Raw genomic sequence first — 18,575 nt, forward strand, 5'->3', positions numbered from 1 at the left:
GTGGTGACTGTAAGAACTACCAGTCATGTATGTTGTGTGTGGTGACTGTAGGAACTACCAGTCGTGTATGTTGTGTGTGGTGACTGTAAGAACTACCAGTCATGTATGTTGTGTGTGGTGACTGTAGGAACTACCAGTCGTGTATGTTGTGTGTGGTGACTGTAAGAACTACCAGTCAGGTATGTTGTGTGTGGTGACTGTAGGAACTACCAGTCGTGTATGTTGTGTGTGGTGACTGTAGGAACTGCCAGTCATGTATGTTGTGTGTGGTGACTGTAAGAACTACCAGTCATGTTGTGTGTGGTGACTGTAAGAACTGCCAGTCATGTATGTTGTGTGTGGTGACTGTAGGAACTACCAGTCGTGTATGTTGTGTGTGGTGACTGTAGGAACTGCCAGTCATGTATGTTGTGTGTGGTGACTGTAAGAACTACCAGTCATGTTGTGTGTGGTGACTGTAAGAACTACCAGTCATGTTGTGTGTGGTGACTGTAAGAACTACCAGTCATGTATGTTGTGTGTGGTGACTGTAAGAACTACCAGTCATGTATGTTGTGTGTGGTGACTGTAAGAACTACCAGTCAGGTATGTTGTGTGTGGTGACTGTAAGAACTACCAGTCATGTTGTGTGTGGTGACTGTAAGAACTACCAGCCATGTATGTTGTGTGTGGTGACTGTAAGAACTACCAGTCAGGTATGTTGTGTGTGGTGACTGTAAGAACTACCAGTCATGTTGTGTGTGGTGACTGTAAGAACTACCAGTCATGTTGTGTGTGGGGACTGTAAGAACTACCAGTCAGGTATGTTGTGTGTGGTGAGTGTAAGAACTACCAGTCATGTATGTTGTGTGTGGTGACTGTAAGAACTACCAGTCAGGTATGTTGTGTGTGGTGACTGTAAGAACTACCAGTCATGTTGTGTGTGGTGACTGTAAGAACTACCAGTCATGTTGTGTGTGGTGACTGTAAGAACTACCAGTCAGGTATGTTGTGTGTGGTGACTGTAAGAACTACCAGTCATGTATGTTGTGTGTGGTGACTGTAAGAACTACCAGTCAGGTATATTGTGTGTGGTGACTGTAAGAACTACCAGTCATGTATGTTGTGTGTGGTGACTGTAAGAACTACCAGTCATGTATGTTGTGTGTGGTGACTGTAAGAACTACCAGTCAGGTATGTTGTGTGTGGTGACTGTAAGAACTACCAGTCAGGTATGTTGTGTGTGGTGACTGTAAGAACTACCAGTCAGGTATGTTGTGTGTGGTGACTGTAAGAACTACCAGTCAGGTATGTTGTGTGTGGTGACTGTAAGAACTACCAGTCATGTATGTTGTGTGTGGTGACTGTAAGAACTACCAGTCAGGTATGTTGTGTGTGGTGACTGTAAGAACTACCAGTCAGGTATGTTGTGTGTGGTGACTGTAAGAACTACCAGTCATGTTGTGTGTGGTGACTGTAAGAACTACCAGTCAGGTATGTTGTGTGTGGTGACTGTAAGAACTACCAGTCAGGTATGTTGTGTGCGGTGACTGTAAGAACTACCAGTCATGTTGTGTGTGGTGACTGTAAGAACTACCAGTCAGGTATGTTGTGTGTGGTGACTGTAAGAACTACCAGTCAGGTATGTTGTGTGTGGTGACTGTAAGAACTACCAGTCATGTTGTGTGTGGTGACTGTAAGAACTACCAGTCAGGTATGTTGTGTGTGGTGACTGTAAGAACTACCAGTCATGTTGTGTGTGGTGACTGTAAGAACTACCAGTCAGGTATGTTGTGTGTGGTGACTGTAAGAACTACCAGTCATGTATGTTGTGTGTGGTGACTGTAAGAACTACCAGTCATGTTGTGTGTGGTGACTGTAAGAACTACCAGTCAGGTATGTTGTGTGTGGTGACTGTAAGAACTACCAGTCAGGTATGTTGTGTGTGGTGACTGTAAGAACTACCAGTCAGGTATGTTGTGTGTGGTGACTGTAAGAACTACCAGTCAGGTATGTTGTGTGTGGTGACTGTAAGAACTACCAGTCATGTTGTGTGTGGTGACTGTAAGAACTACCAGTCATGTTGTGTGTGGTGACTGTAAGAACTACCAGTCATGTTGTGTGTGGTGACTGTAAGAACTACCAGTCAGGTATGTTGTGTGTGGTGACTGTAAGAACTACCAGTCATGTTGTGTGTGGTGACTGTAAGAACTACCAGTCATGTATGTTGTGTGTGGTGACTGTAAGAACTACCAGTCATGTATGTTGTGTGTGGTGACTGTAAGAACTACCAGTCATGTATGTTGTGTGTGGTGACTGTAAGAACTACCAGTCATGTATGTTGTGTGTGGTGACTGTAAGAACTACCAGTCATGTTGTGTGTGGTGACTGTAAGAACTACCAGTCATGTATGTTGTGTGTGGTTACTGTAAGAACTACCAGTCATGTTGTGTGTGGTGACTGTAAGAACTACCAGTCAGGTTGTGTGTGGTGACTGTAAGAACTACCAGTCATGTTGTGTGTGGTGACTGTAAGAACTACCAGTCATGTATGTTGTGTGTGGTGACTGTAAGAACTACCAGTCATGTTGTGTGTGGTGACTGTAAGAACTACCAGTCAGGTTGTGTGTGGTGACTGTAAGAACTACCAGTCATGTTGTGTGTGGTGACTGTAAGAACTACCAGTCATGTATGTTGTGTGTGGTGACTGTAAGAACTACCAGTCATGTATGTTGTGTGTGGTGACTGTAAGAACTACCAGTCATGTTGTGTGTGGTGACTGTAAGAACTACCAGTCATGTATGTTGTGTGTGGTGACTGTAAGAACTACCAGTCATGTATGTTGTGTGTGGTGACTGTAAGAACTACCAGTCATGTATGTTGTGTGTGGTGACTGTAAGAACTACCAGTCATGTTGTGTGTGGTGACTGTAAGAACTACCAGTCATGTATGTTGTGTGTGGTGACTGTAAGAACTACCAGTCATGTATGTTGTGTGTGGTGACTGTAAGAACTACCAGTCATGTATGTTGTGTGTGGTGACTGTAAGAACTACCAGTCAGGTTGTGTGTGGTGACTGTAAGAACTACCAGTCATGTTGTGTGTGGTGACTGTAAGAACTACCAGTCATGTATGTTGTGTGTGGTGACTGTAAGAACTACCAGTCATGTTGTGTGTGGTGACTGTAAGAACTACCAGTCATGTTGTGTGTGGTGACTGTAAGAACTACCAGTCAGGTTGTGTGTGGTGACTGTAAGAACTACCAGTCATGTTGTGTGTGGTGACTGTAAGAACTACCAGTCAGGTTGTGTGTGGTGACTGTAAGAACTACAAGTCATGTTGTGTGTGGTGACTGTAAGAACTACCAGTCAGGTTGTGTGTGGTGACTGTAAGAACTACCAGTCATGTTGTGTGTGGTGACTGTAAGAACTACCAGTCAGGTTGTGTGTGGTGACTGTAAGAACTACCAGTCATGTATGTTGTGTGTGGTGACTGTAAGAACTACCAGTCATGTTGTGTGTGGTGACTGTAAGAACTACCAGTCATGTTGTGTGTGGTGACTGTAAGAACTACCAGTCAGGTATGTTGTGTGTGGTGACTGTAAGAACTACCAGTCATGTTGTGTGTGGTGACTGTAAGAACTACCAGTCATGTTGTGTGTGGTGACTGTAAGAACTACCAGTCAGGTATGTTGTGTGTGGTGACTGTAAGAACTACCAGTCATGTTGTGTGTGGTGACTGTAAGAACTACCAGTCATGTTGTGTGTGGTGACTGTAAGAACTACCAGTCAGGTATGTTGTGTGTGGTGACTGTAAGAACTACCAGTCATGTATGTTGTGTGTGGTGACTGTAAGAACTACCAGTCAGGTATGTTGTGTGTGGTGACTGTAAGAACTACCAGTCAGGTATGTAGTGTGTGGTGACTGTAAGAACTACCAGTCAGGTATGTTGTGTGTGGTGACTGTAAGAACTACCAGTCAGGTATGTTGTGTGCGGTGACTGTAAGAACTACCAGTCAGGTATGTTGTGTGTGGTGACTGTAAGAACTACCAGTCAGGTATGTTGTGTGTGGTGAGTGTAAGAACTACCAGTCAGGTATGTTGTGTGTGGTGACTGTAAGAACTACCAGTCATGTTGTGTGTGGTGACTGTAAGAACTACCAGTCAGGTATGTTGTGTGTGGTGACTGTAAGAACTACCAGTCATGTATGTTGTGTGTGGTGACTGTAAGAACTACCAGTCAGGTATGTTGTGTGTGGTGACTGTAAGAACTACCAGTCATGTATGTTGTGTGTGGTGACTGTAAGAACTACCAGTCATGTATGTTGTGTGTGGTGACTGTAAGAACTACCAGTCAGGTATGTTGTGTGTGGTGACTGTAAGAACTACCAGTCAGGTATGTTGTGTGTGGTGACTGTAAGAACTACCAGTCAGGTATGTTGTGTGTGGTGACTGTAAGAACTACCAGTCAGGTATGTTGTGTGTGGTGACTGTAAGAACTACCAGTCAGGTATGTTGTGTGTGGTGACTGTAAGAACTACCAGTCATGTTGTGTGTGGTGACTGTAAGAACTACCAGTCATGTTGTGTGTGGTGACTGTAAGAACTGCCAGTCATGTATGTTGTGTGTGGTGACTGTAAGAACTACCAGTCATGTTGTGTGTGGTGACTGTAAGAAATACCAGTCATGTTGTGTGTGGTGACTGTAAGAACTACCAGTCATGTTGTGTGTGGTGACTGTAAGAACTACCAGTCATGTTGTGTGTGGTGACTGTAAGAACTACCAGTCAGGTATGTTGTGTGTGGTGACTGTAAGAACTACCAGTCATGTATGTTGTGTGTGGTGACTGTAAGAACTACCAGTCATGTTGTGTGTGTGGTGACTGTAAGAACTACCAGTCAGGTATGTTTAAGGAGTGTGTCTGCTGTGTTGTGGTCGTTAAGGAGTGTGTCTGTTGTGTTGTGGTCGTTAAGGAGTGTGTCTGTTGTGTTGTGGTCGTTAAGGAGTGTGTCTGTTGTGTTGTGGTCGTTAAGGAGTGTGTCTGTTGTGTTGGGGTCGTTAAGGAGTGTGTCTGTTGTGTTGTGGTCGTTAAGGAGTGTGTCTGTTGTGTTGTGGTCGTTAAGGAGTGTGTCTGCTGTGTTGTGGTCGTTAAGGAGTGTGTCTTTTGTGTTGTGGTCGTTAAAGAGTGTGTCTGCTGTGTTGTGGGCGTTAAGGAGTGTGTCTGTTGTGTTGTGGTCGTTAAGGAGTGTGTCTGCTGTGTTGTGGTCGTTAATGAGTGTGTCTGCTGTGTTGTGGACGTTAAGGAGTGTGTCTGCTGTGTTGTGGTCGTTAAGGACTGTGTCTGCTGTGTTGTGGGCGTTAAGGAGTGTGTCTGTTGTGTTGTGGTCGTTAAGGACTGTGTCTGCTGTGTTGTGGTCGTTAAGGAGTGTGTCTGTTGTGTTGTGGTCGTTAAGGAGTGTATCTGCTGTGTTGTGGTCGTTAAGGAGTGTGTCTTCTGTGTTGTGGTCGTTAAGGAGTGTGTCTGTTGTGTTGTGGTCGTTAAGGAGTGTATCTGCTGTGTTGTGGTCGTTAAGGAGTGTATCTGCTGTGTTGTGGTCGTTAAGGAGTGTATCTGCTGTGTTGTGGTCGTTAAGGAGTGTGTCTGTTGTGTTGTGGTCGTTAAGGAGTGTATCTGCTGTGTTGTGGTCGTTAAGGAGTGTGTCTTCTGTGTTGTGGTCGTTAAGGAGTGTGTCTGTTGTGTTGTGGTCGTTAAGGAGTGTGTCTGCTGTGTTGTGGTCGTTAAGGAGTGTGTCTGCTGTGTTGTGGTCGTTAAGGAGTGTGTCTGCTGTGTTGTGGTCGTTAAGGAGTGTGTCTGTTGTGTTGTGGTCGTTAAGGAGAGTATCTGCTGTGTTGTGGTCGTTAAGGAGTGTATCTGCTGTGTTGTGGTCGTTAAGGAGTGTATCTGCTGTGTTGTGGTCGTTAAGGAGTGTGTCTGCTGTGTTGTGGTCGTTAAGGAGTGTATCTGCTGTGTTGTGGTCGTTAAGGAGTGTGTCTGCTGTGTTGTGGTCGTTAAGGAGTGTATCTGCTGTGTTGTGGTCGTTAAGGAGTGTGTCTGCTGTGTTGTGGTCGTTAAGGAGTGTGTCTGCTGTGTTGTGGTCGTTAAGGAGTGTATCTGCTGTGTTGTGGTCGTTAAGGAGTGTGTCTGTTGTGTTGTGGTCGTTAAGGAGTGTATCTGCTGTGTTGTGGTCGTTAAGGAGTGTGTCTGTTGTGTTGTGGTCGTTAAGGAGTGTGTCTGCTGTGTTGTGGTCGTTAAGGAGTGTGTCTGCTGTGTTGTGGTCGTTAAGGAGTGTATCTGCTGTGTTGTGGTCGTTAAGGAGTGTGTCTGTTGTGTTGTGGTCGTTAAGGAGTGTATCTGCTGTGTTGTGGTCGTTAAGGAGTGTGTCTGTTGTGTTGTGGTCGTTAAGGAGTGTGTCTGCTGTGTTGTGGTCGTTAAGGAGTGTATCTGCTGTGTTGTGGTCGTTAAGGAGTGTGTCTGTTGTGTTGTGGTCGTTAAGGAGTGTGTCTGCTGTGTTGTGGTCGTTAAGGAGTGTGTCTGCTGTGTTGTGGTCGTTAAGGAGTGTATCTGCTGTGTTGTGGTCGTTAAGGAGTGTGTCTGTTGTGTTGTGGTCGTTAAGGAGTGTATCTGCTGTGTTGTGGTCGTTAAGGAGTGTGTCTGCTGTGTTGTGGTCGTTAAGGAGTGTGTCTGCTGTGTTGTGGTCGTTAAGGAGTGTATCTGCTGTGTTGTGGTCGTTAAGGAGTGTGTCTGTTGTGTTGTGGTCGTTAAGGAGTGTATCTGCTGTGTTGTGGTCGTTAAGGAGTGTGTTGTGTTGTGGTCGTTAAGGAGTGTGTCTGCTGTGTTGTGGTCGTTAAGGAGTGTGTCTGCTGTGTTGTGGTCGTTAAGGAGTGTATCTGCTGTGTTGTGGTCGTTAAGGAGTGTGTCTGTTGTGTTGTGGTCGTTAAGGAGTGTATTTGCTGTGTTGTGGTCGTTAAGGAGTGTGTCTGTTGTGTTGTGGTCGTTAAGGTGTGTGTCTGCTGTGTTGTGGTCGTTAAGGAGTGTATCTGCTGTGTTGTGGTCGTTAAGGAGTGTGTCTGTTGTGTTGTGGTCGTTAAGGAGTGTGTCTGCTGTGTTGTGGTCGTTAAGGAGTGTGTCTGCTGTGTTGTGGTCGTTAAGGAGTGTATCTGCTGTGTTGTGGTCGTTAAGGAGTGTGTCTGTTGTGTTGTGGTCGTTAAGGAGTGTATCTGCTGTGTTGTGGTCGTTAAGGAGTGTGTCTGTTGTGTTGTGGTCGTTAAGGAGTGTGTCTGCTGTGTTGTGGTCGTTAAGGAGTGTGTCTGTTGTGTTGTGGTCGTTAAGGAGTGTGTCTGTTGTGTTGTGGTCGTTAAGGAGTGTATCTGCTGTGTTGTGGTCGTTAAGGAGTGTGTCTGTTGTGTTGTGGTCGTTAAGGAGTGTGTCTGTTGTGTTGTGGTCGTTAAGGAGTGTGTCTGTTGTGTTGTGGTCGTTAAGGAGTGTATCTGCTGTGTTGTGGTCGTTAAGGAGTGTGTCTGTTGTGTTGTGGTCGTTAAGGAGTGTGTCTGTTGTGTTGTGGTCGTTAAGGAGTGTATCTGCTGTGTTGTGGTCGTTAAGGAGTGTGTCTGTTGTGTTGTGGTCGTTAAGGAGTGTGTCTGTTGTGTTGTGGTCGTTAAGGAGTGTGTCTGTTGTGTTGTGGTCGTTAAGGAGTGTGTCTGTTGTGTTGTGGTCGTTAAGGAGTGTGTCTGTTGTGTTGTGGTCGTTAAGGAGTGTGTCTGCTGTGTTGTGGTCGTTAAGGAGTGTATCTGCTGTGTTGTGGTCGTTAAGGAGTGTGTCTGTTGTGTTGTGGTCGTTAAGGAGTGTGTCTGCTGTGTTGTGGTCGTTAAGGAGTGTGTCTGCTGTGTTGTGGTCGTTAAGGAGTGTATCTGCTGTGTTGTGGTCGTTAAGGAGTGTGTCTGTTGTGTTGTGGTCGTTAAGGAGTGTGTCTGTTGTGTTGTGGTCGTTAAGGAGTGTGTCTGCTGTGTTGTGGTCGTTAAGGAGTGTGTCTGTTGTGTTGTGGTCGTTAAGGAGTGTATCTGCTGTGTTGTGGTCGTTAAGGAGTGTGTCTGTTGTGTTGTGGTCGTTAAGGAGTGTGTCTGTTGTGTTGTGGTCGTTAAGGAGTGTGTCTGTTGTGTTGTGGTCGTTAAGGAGTGTATCTGCTGTGTTGTGGTCGTTAAGGAGTGTGTCTGTTGTGTTGTGGTCGTTAAGGAGTGTGTCTGTTGTGTTGTGGTCGTTAAGGAGTGTGTCTGCTGTGTTGTGGTCGTTAAGGAGTGTGTCTGTTGTGTTGTGGTCGTTAAGGAGTGTGTCTGTTGTGTTGTGGTCGTTAAGGAGTGTGTCTGTTGTGTTGTGGTCGTTAAGGAGTGTGTCTGTTGTGTTGTGGTCGTTAAGGAGTGTATCTGCTGTGTTGTGGTCGTTAAGGAGTGTGTCTGCTGTGTTGATTCAGAGAGAGAGAGAGAGGAAGCAGAGTGCACAAGGAAGGTAGAAGACCTAACAATATAAACCAGGGCAGAGTTTCCTATCCTAGACGACAGATGACGAAGTTTAAATCCTATCGACTACATTATGCTCAAAGTTGCACCTAAATGCGTCAACAGACAAGAATACTTAAGGATCAAAATAACCTCTAAACATACATACACATTGACAGACTATATATATATATATATATATATATATATATATATATATATATATATATATATATATATATATATATATATATATATATATATATATATATATATATATGTATGTATGTATGTATCCTGTGAAGCCTAGCCAATATCTATACAGGGTTATTAATAAGTTATATATATTGAGAACTTAATATTATATTTGTAAGAAATAATGTGTGCAGTTTACAAGTATTTAGAGACTACTACCTAGATAATATTGTGTTACATTTAAGCTGCCGGAACCCGACTAACTGCATTATACCACCAGTTACATGCAATCACAGCATCCTTAAATATATATAAATAACCAACAGCGCTAAACCCGTAGGGGACCATACATCGTCTGGAGAATGGGATGTAGTCAGGTGTTCGATCTAAGGGGAAAGGGTAGCTCCAGTTCCTTGAATCAAGAGCCCTCTGCAGATGAGAGAGAGAGAGATAGCTACATTCCCTTGTGGCTGAGAAATATGTAAGTCCCTGTGTAGATGAGAAACATAATTATATCATGTACCACATAAAATACATATACAAACTGTCCTGTGTACATAATGTATATATATATATATATATATATATATATATATATATATATATATATATATATATATATATATATATATATATATATATATATATATATATATATATATATATATATATATATATAGATCAATATGTAGATGGGAAACATATACATCCATCTCTCTCATATAGTACATTGATCCATCATGAATGTTTGAATATACATGATAAATATACATGACTATACATGATAAATATACATGACTATACATGATAAATATACATGACTATACATGATAAATATACATGACTATACATGATAAATATACATGGCTATACATGATAAATATACATGACTATACATGATAAATATACATGACTATACATGATAAATATACATGGCTATACATGATGAATGTTTGACTATACATGATAAATATACATGACTATACATGATGAATGTTTGACTATACATGATAAATATACATGACTATACATGATGAATGTTTGACTATACATGATGAATGTTTGACTATACATGATAAATATACATGACTATACATGATGAATGTTTGACTATACATGATGAATGTTTGACTATACATGATAAATATACATGACTATACATGATGAATGTTTGACTATACATGATGAATGTTTGACTATACATGATAAATATACATGACTATACATGATGAATGTTTGACTATACATGATAAATATACATGACTATACATGATGAATGTTTGACTATACATGATGAATGTTTGACTATACATGATAAATATACATGACTATACATGATGAATGTTTGACTATACATGATAAATATACATGACTATACATGATGAATGTTTGACTATACATGATAAATATACATGACTATACATGATGAATGTTTGACTATACATGATAAATATACATGACTATACATGATGAATGTATGACTATACATGATAAATATACATGACTATACATGATGACTACAGTACATGACTACACTCACAGCCAAGGTGTATACATCGTCGTCATGCAGCATACATAACCTTGTCATTTATACAGTATACATGACGAGGTATACACAATGTCATGTATACTGAGACATAAAATGTATGAAATGATGTGACCTATCATTCCATACATTGATATGATGACTGTTATAATGACCAGCCCATACAATGACATGACTGGTTGTAATGACCAGCCCATACAATGACATGACTGGTTGTAATGACCAGCCCATACAATGACATGACTGGTTGTAATGACCAGCCCATACAATGACATGACTGGTTGTAATGACCAGCCCATACAATGACATGACTGGTTGTAATGACCAGCCCATACAATGACATGACTGGTTGTAATGACCAGCCCATACAATGACATGACTGGTTGTAATGACCAGCCCATACAATGACATGACTGGTTGTAATGATCAGTCCATACAATGACATGACTGGTTATAATGACCAGCCCATACAATGACATGACTGGTTGTAATGACCAGCCCATACAATGACATGACTGGTTGTAATGACCAGCCCATACAATGACATGACTGGTTGTAATGACCAGCCCATACAATGACATGACTGGTTGTAATGACCAGCCCATACAATGACATGACTGGTTGTAATGATCAGTCCATACAATGACATGACTGGTTGTAATGACCAGCCCATACAATGACATGACTGGTTGTAATGACCAGCCCATACAATGACATGACTGGTTGTAATGACCAGCCCATACAATGACATGACTGGTTGTAATGACCAGCCCATACAATGACATGACTGGTTGTAATGACCAGCCCATACAATGACATGACTGGTTGTAATGACCAGCCCATACAATGACATGACTGGTTGTAATGATCAGTCCATACAATGACATGACTGGTTGTAATGATCAGTCCATACAATGACATGACTGGTTGTAATGATCAGTCCATACAATGACATGACTGGTTGTAATGATCAGTCCATACAATGACATGACTGGTTGTAATGATCAGCCCATACAATGACATGACTGGTTGTAATGATCAGCCCATACAATGACATGACTGGTTGTAATGATCAGCCCATACAATGACATGACTATGATTGTAATGACCAGCCCATACAATGACATGACTGGTTATAATGACCAACCCATACAATGACATGACTATGATTGTAATGACCAGCCCATACAATGACATGACTGGTTATAATGACCAACCCATACAATGACATGAACATGGTTATAACGACCAGCCCATACAATGACATGACTGGTTATAACGACCAGCCCATACAATGACATGAACATGGTTATAACGACCAGCCCATACAATGACATGAACATAGTTATAACGACCAGCCCATACAATGATATGATGAATGGTTATAATAACCAGCCCGTATAACAACATGACTATAGTTATAATGGCCAGTCTGTACAATGACAACTATAATGACCAGCCAATCACTCTAAACACTGAAGCCTCTTCATGGTCAACACTCTCTGAATGTCCAGCTGCACCTCCAGCGCTGCTCTGAGTGGCATGGCACTCAGCTGAGAGGCCACATGCATGCCAAACTGATAAAACTCATCCCGTGGCACTGAGTGGCACCCTTCGGAGGCTGCATCTTGCTGGTCTGAACTGATGCAGTGGATACTCAGAGGCGGTACGACAACCTCCGCCGGAGTAAACAACGCGGCAGCGTCCTTCGCCTCCTCGCTGCCAGACGTAAAATCATGCTCCTCTGTTTTGATTTCTCTTCTAAATTCTTCCACGTCGCAACTTTCTCCGCTACACGTAACTCCCGTGTCCTTAAAGGAAAGAAAATTACGTCAGGAACAAGATAAACGCAATTACTTCCTCTAATTCCTAATTACGTTACATAATGTACGTTTTAGCTGTGTTATTTCATGACCATTGTAAACAAATCTGTAAAAAATACTCTGTTTATATGATTACCGGGAGAAAATGTTTATACGAAATGTGACCCCCAGATTTAGTGCCCATCAGGCGAAACGTTGCACATGAGGGAAGAAACGTTGAAGGGGGTGTTGCACATGACGGGTGAAACGTTGTACATGAGGGAAGAAACGTTGAAGGGGGAGTGTTGCACATGATGGGTGAAACGTTGCACATGAGGGAAGAAATGTTGAAGGGGGGAGCATTGCACATGATGGGTGAAACGTTGTACATGAGGGAAGAAACGTTGAAGGGGGAACATTGCACATGATGGGTGAAACGTTGCACATGAGGGAAGAAACGTTGAAGGGGGAGCGTTGCACATGGGTGAAACGTTGCACATGAGGGAAGAAATGTTGAAGGGGGGAGCGTTGCACATGATGGGTGAAACGTTGTACATGAGGGAAGAAACGTTGAAGGGGGAGTGTTGCACATGATGGGTGAAACGTTGTACATGAGGGAAGAAACGTTGAAGGGGGGGCATTGCACATGATGGGTGAAACGTTGCACATGAGGGAAGAAACGTTGAAGGGGAGCGTTGCACATGATGGGTGAAACGTTGCACATGAGGGAAGAAACGTTGAAGGGGGGAGCGTTGCACATGATGGGTGAAACGTTGCACATGAGGGCCGAAACGTTGAAGGGGGAGCATTGCACATGATGGGTGAAACGTTGCACATGAGGGAAGAAACGTTGAAGGGGGGAGCGTTGCACATGATGGGTGAAACGTTGCACATGAGGGAAGAAACGTTGCAGGGGGGAACGTTGCACACGATGGGTGAAACGTTGTACATGAGGGAAGAAACGTTGCACATGATGGGCGAAACGTTGCCTACGGAATGAAACACTGCCCACAGACGAAACGTTGCCCACAAGGTGAAATACTGCCCACTGTGTGAAGCATTGCCCATTGGGCAAAACGTTGTCCAAATAAAGTCTTGCTCTACTGTCTGTCTTCTAAGTCTAATTTTGCCTTGAAAACCAAGAATATTAAATTACTATTTTATTATAATTTTTAATATTAGATCCACGGTGAGCGCCAAACTCTCAAGGATCACATAAGGCGCCTGCGAAATGGGAAGCAATCGGGTTTGATCCGCAGATAAGTATGTATATGTTGTACCTTGACTTACAAGTTTAATTCGTATAATTGTTCAGTTCGTAACTCAATTTGCTTTATCAAATCGATTTTCCTCATTGAAATTAATTGAAATGCCATTAATCCGTTCCAGCCCCCAAAAAGCCACCCCAATTTTTTTGTTACGGGTTTTTAAATAAGAAAAATGTATTTATAAATAAGAAATATTCTATAAAACATAGTAAAACATAATAAACGAGAATTTAAAGAAATAATCTGGATTTATAAAGTGTAATTACCTTGGAAATCAGACGACTTTCACTGATTTTTGCCTTTTTCGCCACACTTTCCTCTGCAGGGTGTTTCAATAAAAAACTGTCCAAGGGGGTTTCTTTCATTCTCACTTTCAGAATGTTTCGGAAATAAGTTAGGCAAGTGTTATTAAATAGCGCCGATGCACGACCAGTTTCAACTTTTTCTGGGTGTTCCCTTTCAATAAACTCTGAAAGCCTCTCCCAGATTCCCAACATTTCCTTTATCTCACTTGTAGAGATATCCTCCTCTACATCTGGCTCCTCCGCGGTACCAGTTTCTTGCAAAACCTCCGTATACTGCTGCGTCTGTAGTTCCTCCAACTCCTCCGTCGTCAGTTCTTCCGAGTGCTCCTTGATAAGCTCGTTCACATCTCCTTCATCCACCTCCAAGCCCATGGACTTTCCGAGGGACACAATCTCCTCCACCACTGCCGCTTCGGGTTCTAATCCTTCGAAGTCTCTTTCGGACACAACCTCAGGCCACAGCTTCTTCCACGCAGAGGTCAAGGTCCTTCTTGTAACACCCTGCCAGGCCATATCTATAATTCTGAGGCATATCACGATGTTATAGTGATCCTTCCAGAACTCTCGTAGGGTGAAGGTTGTGCTTTCCGTCACCTCAAAGCAGTGGCAGAATAGGTGCTTGGTGAAGAGTTTCTTGAAATTAGAAATCACCTGCTGGTTCATGGGCTGCAGGATAGGGGTGGTGTTGGGTGGAAGGTAGAGAACCTTTATAAACTTGAACTCTTTGACGATGTCATCTTCGAGGTTCGGTGGGTGAGCAGGTGCACTGTCCAGGACGAGAAGGGCTTGCGTGGGTAGGTTATTTTCCTGGAGATACTTCTTAACGGCAGGACCAAAGACCAGGTTTACCCACTCCACAAAGAACTGCCTGGTGACCCACGCCTTCGGGTTTGTCCTCCACATAACCTGCAGTTTTTCTTTTAGAATCTTATGCGACTTAAAGGCTCTGGGATTTTCCGAATGATATACCAGCAGCGGCTTGATCTTACAGTCGCCACTTGCATTGGCGCACAGTGCGAGGGTTAACCTATCCTTCATGGGTTTATGGCCTGGTTTCTTCTTCTCCTCTGCATATATGTAAGTTCTCCTTGGCATCTTCTTCCAGAAAAGCCCTGTCTCGTCACAGTTGAAGACTTGCTGGGGGACGTATCCTTCAGCTGCTATCACTTCTGCAAAAGTTTTGAGGTAATCCTCAGTTGCCTTCACATCAGAGCTCGCTGCCTCACCATGCCTGACGACAGAGTGAATGCCGGTTCTCCTTTTAAAATTGTCGAACCAGCCCCGGCTGGCTTTAAACGACTTTTCTGATGCCTCGTCCGTTGAAGTACCTGGGGTCTGCTGCAGTAAATCAGCGTAAATGCCTCTTGCCTTCTTGCAGAGGATACCTTCCGTCACAGTATCTCCTGCGAGCTGCTTCTCCGTCAACCACATCAACAGCAGCTTCTCCATCTTTTCATGGACAGAGGTCCGAAGCTTAGAAATTATTTTAATGCCCTTGGCTGGCGTTATAGCCTTTATCGACTCCTTCTGCTTTAGTATGGTACATATAGTAGAAGTACTACGCTGGTACTGCCTCGCTAAGTCCACTACACGCACACCTCCCTCATGTTTTTCTATTATTTCGTGCTTTAATTCCATGGACATCATCCTCTTCTTCTTCTCAGCACTGTCCTTTGTACTTACTTTCTTAGGACCCATGGTTAGAAAAAAGAAATTTGGCAAAATAACTGCACAAAAAATACAAAACGCAAGAACAACACAAGAGAAATGCTCCCAGGGTGCGGTAACCACTGCACTGAGCACTATCAGTGAGACGCAACTCAAAGCAAAAAAATCGACCGAGCGACGCTCATAACTGGAAAAACTCGTAAGTTGGGACACTCGTGAGTCAAGGATTATTTACATGTAGTAGGTGGTATAACCATCAAAAATTTATTGTCTGTACTCACCTAATTGCGGTTGTTGGGGTCGATTCATAGCTCCTGGTTATGGCTGTGTGTGTGTATGTGTGTGTGTGTGTGTGTGTGTGTGTGTGTGTGTGTGTGTGTGTGTGTGTGTGTGTGTGTGTGTGTGTGTGTGTGTGTGTGTGTGTGTGTGTGTGTGTGTGTGTGTGTGTGTGTGAAATACTGAAGATGGGACACCAAGAGCGTAGCTCTTCTCTTGTGATTACAAACAGGCAGTTTTAAATACACACACACAGATGAGCTGTGGATCGCCCCTACAACCACAAACAGGTAAGCACACATACACACACATACACACTCCAGGCGAGGCCAGGAGCTGTGACTCGACCCCTGCAATCACACCTAGGTGAGTACACACACACACACACACTAGTAGTGTGTGAAGAGGCTTTTAACACTGCCCACAGCAGCACATTAACCTTAAAAACTGGTAAAACACGCTGATGTATCTTGAAGAAAACTCAGGTGGTTAATAGAATACCTAAGAAGTGGACAGTAGGGCATTCTGGCACTAACAGTTGCCATCTGGCACCAACAGTGATCCTCTGGTACTAACCTGGAGGTTACCTGGAGGTTATTCCGGGGATCAACGCCCCCGCGGCCCGGTCCATGACCAGGCCTCCCGATGGATCAGGGCCTGATCAACTAGGCTGTACCAGTGACCCTCTGGTACTAACAGTGACCCTCTGGCACTAACAGTGATCGTCTGGTACAAACAGTGACCCTCTGGCACTAACAGTGACCCTCTGGTACTAACAGTGACCCTCTGGCACTAACAGTGACCCCTCTGGCACCAACAGTGATCCTTTGGCACCAACGATAAGATTCTAGCACTAGCAGTGACTCATGCAAAAGTACCTTTGATATACCCGTCCATGTGGCAGGCTTGTTTAATGCTTGCCTGAGCAGCCAGGCTGTTGCTACTCCTGGCGGCCACACAGTGAACGTTTCTTGGCGTTGTGCAGTCACCCCTCTGCCAGATGTGCCCTCAACCAGACCAATTTCCCCTAACACCAATGGCAGTAAGTCACTTTGACGTTTTATCGGGGTTATCCTAGGTAATTTACACTACATATAATAACTGTAGTTATGTGTAGCTGTACCTAAATAAACTTAGCCATTACAATCGTACTGGGATAACCCTAAACAATGCTTGAGAATGGCGGTGATAGCTTCTTATGCAGATATTTTGACTGTAATTCTTCTCTAGACACATGCCTCGACCCTTGGACTATTCCATGTTGGTGTTGCTTTTCGCTGAACACCGTTGTATCTACGGCAATACATGGTGCAGATGGGAAGAATCACAAGGCATGAAGAGGGTAGCTGCAATAAGGGAGGCGCCCAAATTATGTAGGTCCAGTAGCAGAAAAAAAAGTCTAGATGGAAATCCCTTGCACCTCTAGACAGATGACTAACAGAGATCCTGCCTGTTGTTCCGGAGTGGTAATTGTGTACGTTTATTTAGACACAGCTACACATGAGACAATCATCATATTTTAAATTACCTAGAAAATCAACAAAATTCAAAGTGATTTATTTCCATTGTGTACTCACGTAATTATGGTTGCAGGGGTCGAGACTCAGCTCCTGGCCCCGCCTCTTCACTGACCGCTATGTGTGTGTGTGTGTGTGTGTATGTGTATTACCCAATATACATATGGCTTTATGAAAATATAAGGATTAACAACTCTTACAAATTTTTAAAAAAAATTATATACATAGAGAACATCAGTATTGCTCCCACCTGTGTACTGGAGAGATTGAACATGGAGTTCATGAGGAACACGTCCCCTGCATGAAACTGATTCTTCTGTCCAGCCTTTGTTGGAGTTTTTTCTTGACCACCATCCCCTGCTGTCACCTGACTCTCCTCATAGGTGACTCCCGTGATAGCTAGGAAGGCTGCCTTGTGACCAGAACCATGTTCGTGCTTGAGAAAGTCATCTTTCTTGGGACGGACATCAACTGGCTTGCCGGTGGTGAAAACATTGTTTTGTTTGGTCTCTATACATAACCTGCAGTACACGTACTCGTCCTCCACAAAGGCCCATGGAAACAGTGTCAACCACTCTTTCTTGAATTTCCGGGACATTTCCCGCATGGCACTAAGTTTGGTGGACCTTAAAGGTGGTGTTGGTCTTGCTGGTGGTTTGATGGTGTCCCTGAGGGCTGGTGGTAGCAGCAGTTCACCGCTTGCATTTCGACGGTAAAAATTTGAGAACTTAACCTGTTTCACGTCACTGTTTTCCTGTTTCCTCTTCCTGTCGCCATCATTGAAGGCGACACACACTGCTGTGTCCCCCATGACGTGGACGGCATCTATGGGCGTCTCTATGACACGCTGGAAAATGTTTTTGATGAAGTCTGCCAGAGTGCTCTATGCCAGAGCCTCAACCAACGGCATAAACAGAGGCTGTAGCCTACTGTTGCTTCCTCTGAGGCGCATGTGTACGGGGCTACGAAATTTTCTGAACGGTGTAACAGCATTCACTAACTGTTGTTACTGTTACTAACCTCACACTAACACACTATGGTAACTGGAGTCGGTGATTTTGTTATATTTGGACCGGGAGGATGTGTGGCTTGGTGTACAGGGCGTTTTAACATGGCGCATGAGGGGGACAAAGTCGGTATTTTGTGGCTAAGCCAGTTTGGCGAACGAATCTGGAAAGGTTTAAGCAATGTGGAATTGTTTTAGCCATTGGCTAATGGCGAGCGAGCCGGCCCCAGCCTGGCTTCTCTCTTTCCTAGCATCTGCTCTCTTTATTCTTGGATCCTCTCTTTACGCTCTCTATCCTCTTTTTTTATTCTTCCACCCCTCCTACCTCTCCACTTTCTCTCTCTCTCTCAGCAGTTATGGGTGGCATCCTGGGGAAGGGCCTAAATATGCAAAGGAAAATAACCCACCCTGCTGGCTTGCGCCACCCTGGCTTATTAACCCAAATCAAGCCTTGCATTAATTATAAATTGGTAAAAGAAGCGTTAG

The 18,575-nt window shown here is 43.7% G+C and overlaps 1 protein-coding gene across 1 annotated transcript; it reads right to left on the bottom strand.

Moving 5' to 3' along the window:
- Positions 1 to 9,367: 9,367 nt before the first annotated feature.
- On the bottom strand, positions 9,368 to 18,172 carry LOC138855064 (uncharacterized). Its single transcript, XM_070102004.1, has 2 exons — positions 17,334 to 18,172; positions 9,368 to 12,058 (listed from the first exon to the last, which is right to left on the bottom strand). The coding sequence occupies exons 1-2, from the start codon at positions 17,892 to 17,894 to the stop codon at positions 11,711 to 11,713; spliced, it is 909 nt and encodes a 302-aa protein (XP_069958105.1). The 5' UTR covers positions 17,895 to 18,172; the 3' UTR covers positions 9,368 to 11,710.
- Between the last annotated feature and the right edge of the window lie 403 nt (positions 18,173 to 18,575).

Source organism: Cherax quadricarinatus, chromosome 79 (assembly GCF_038502225.1).
Source record: "Cherax quadricarinatus isolate ZL_2023a chromosome 79, ASM3850222v1, whole genome shotgun sequence".
NCBI classification, from domain to species: domain Eukaryota; kingdom Metazoa; phylum Arthropoda; class Malacostraca; order Decapoda; family Parastacidae; genus Cherax; species Cherax quadricarinatus.

Bases quoted from the DNA above. Each gene is read 5' to 3' on its own strand.
- LOC138855064 (XM_070102004.1), bottom strand. From the start codon at position 17,894: ATGGGGGACACAGCAGTGTGTGTCGCCTTCAATGATGGCGACAGGAAG. The intron at 12,059-17,333 runs GTGGGAGCAATA...CTTTCCTTTAAG, and splicing joins TCAATCTCTCCAGTACACAG to GACACGGGAGTTACGTGTAG.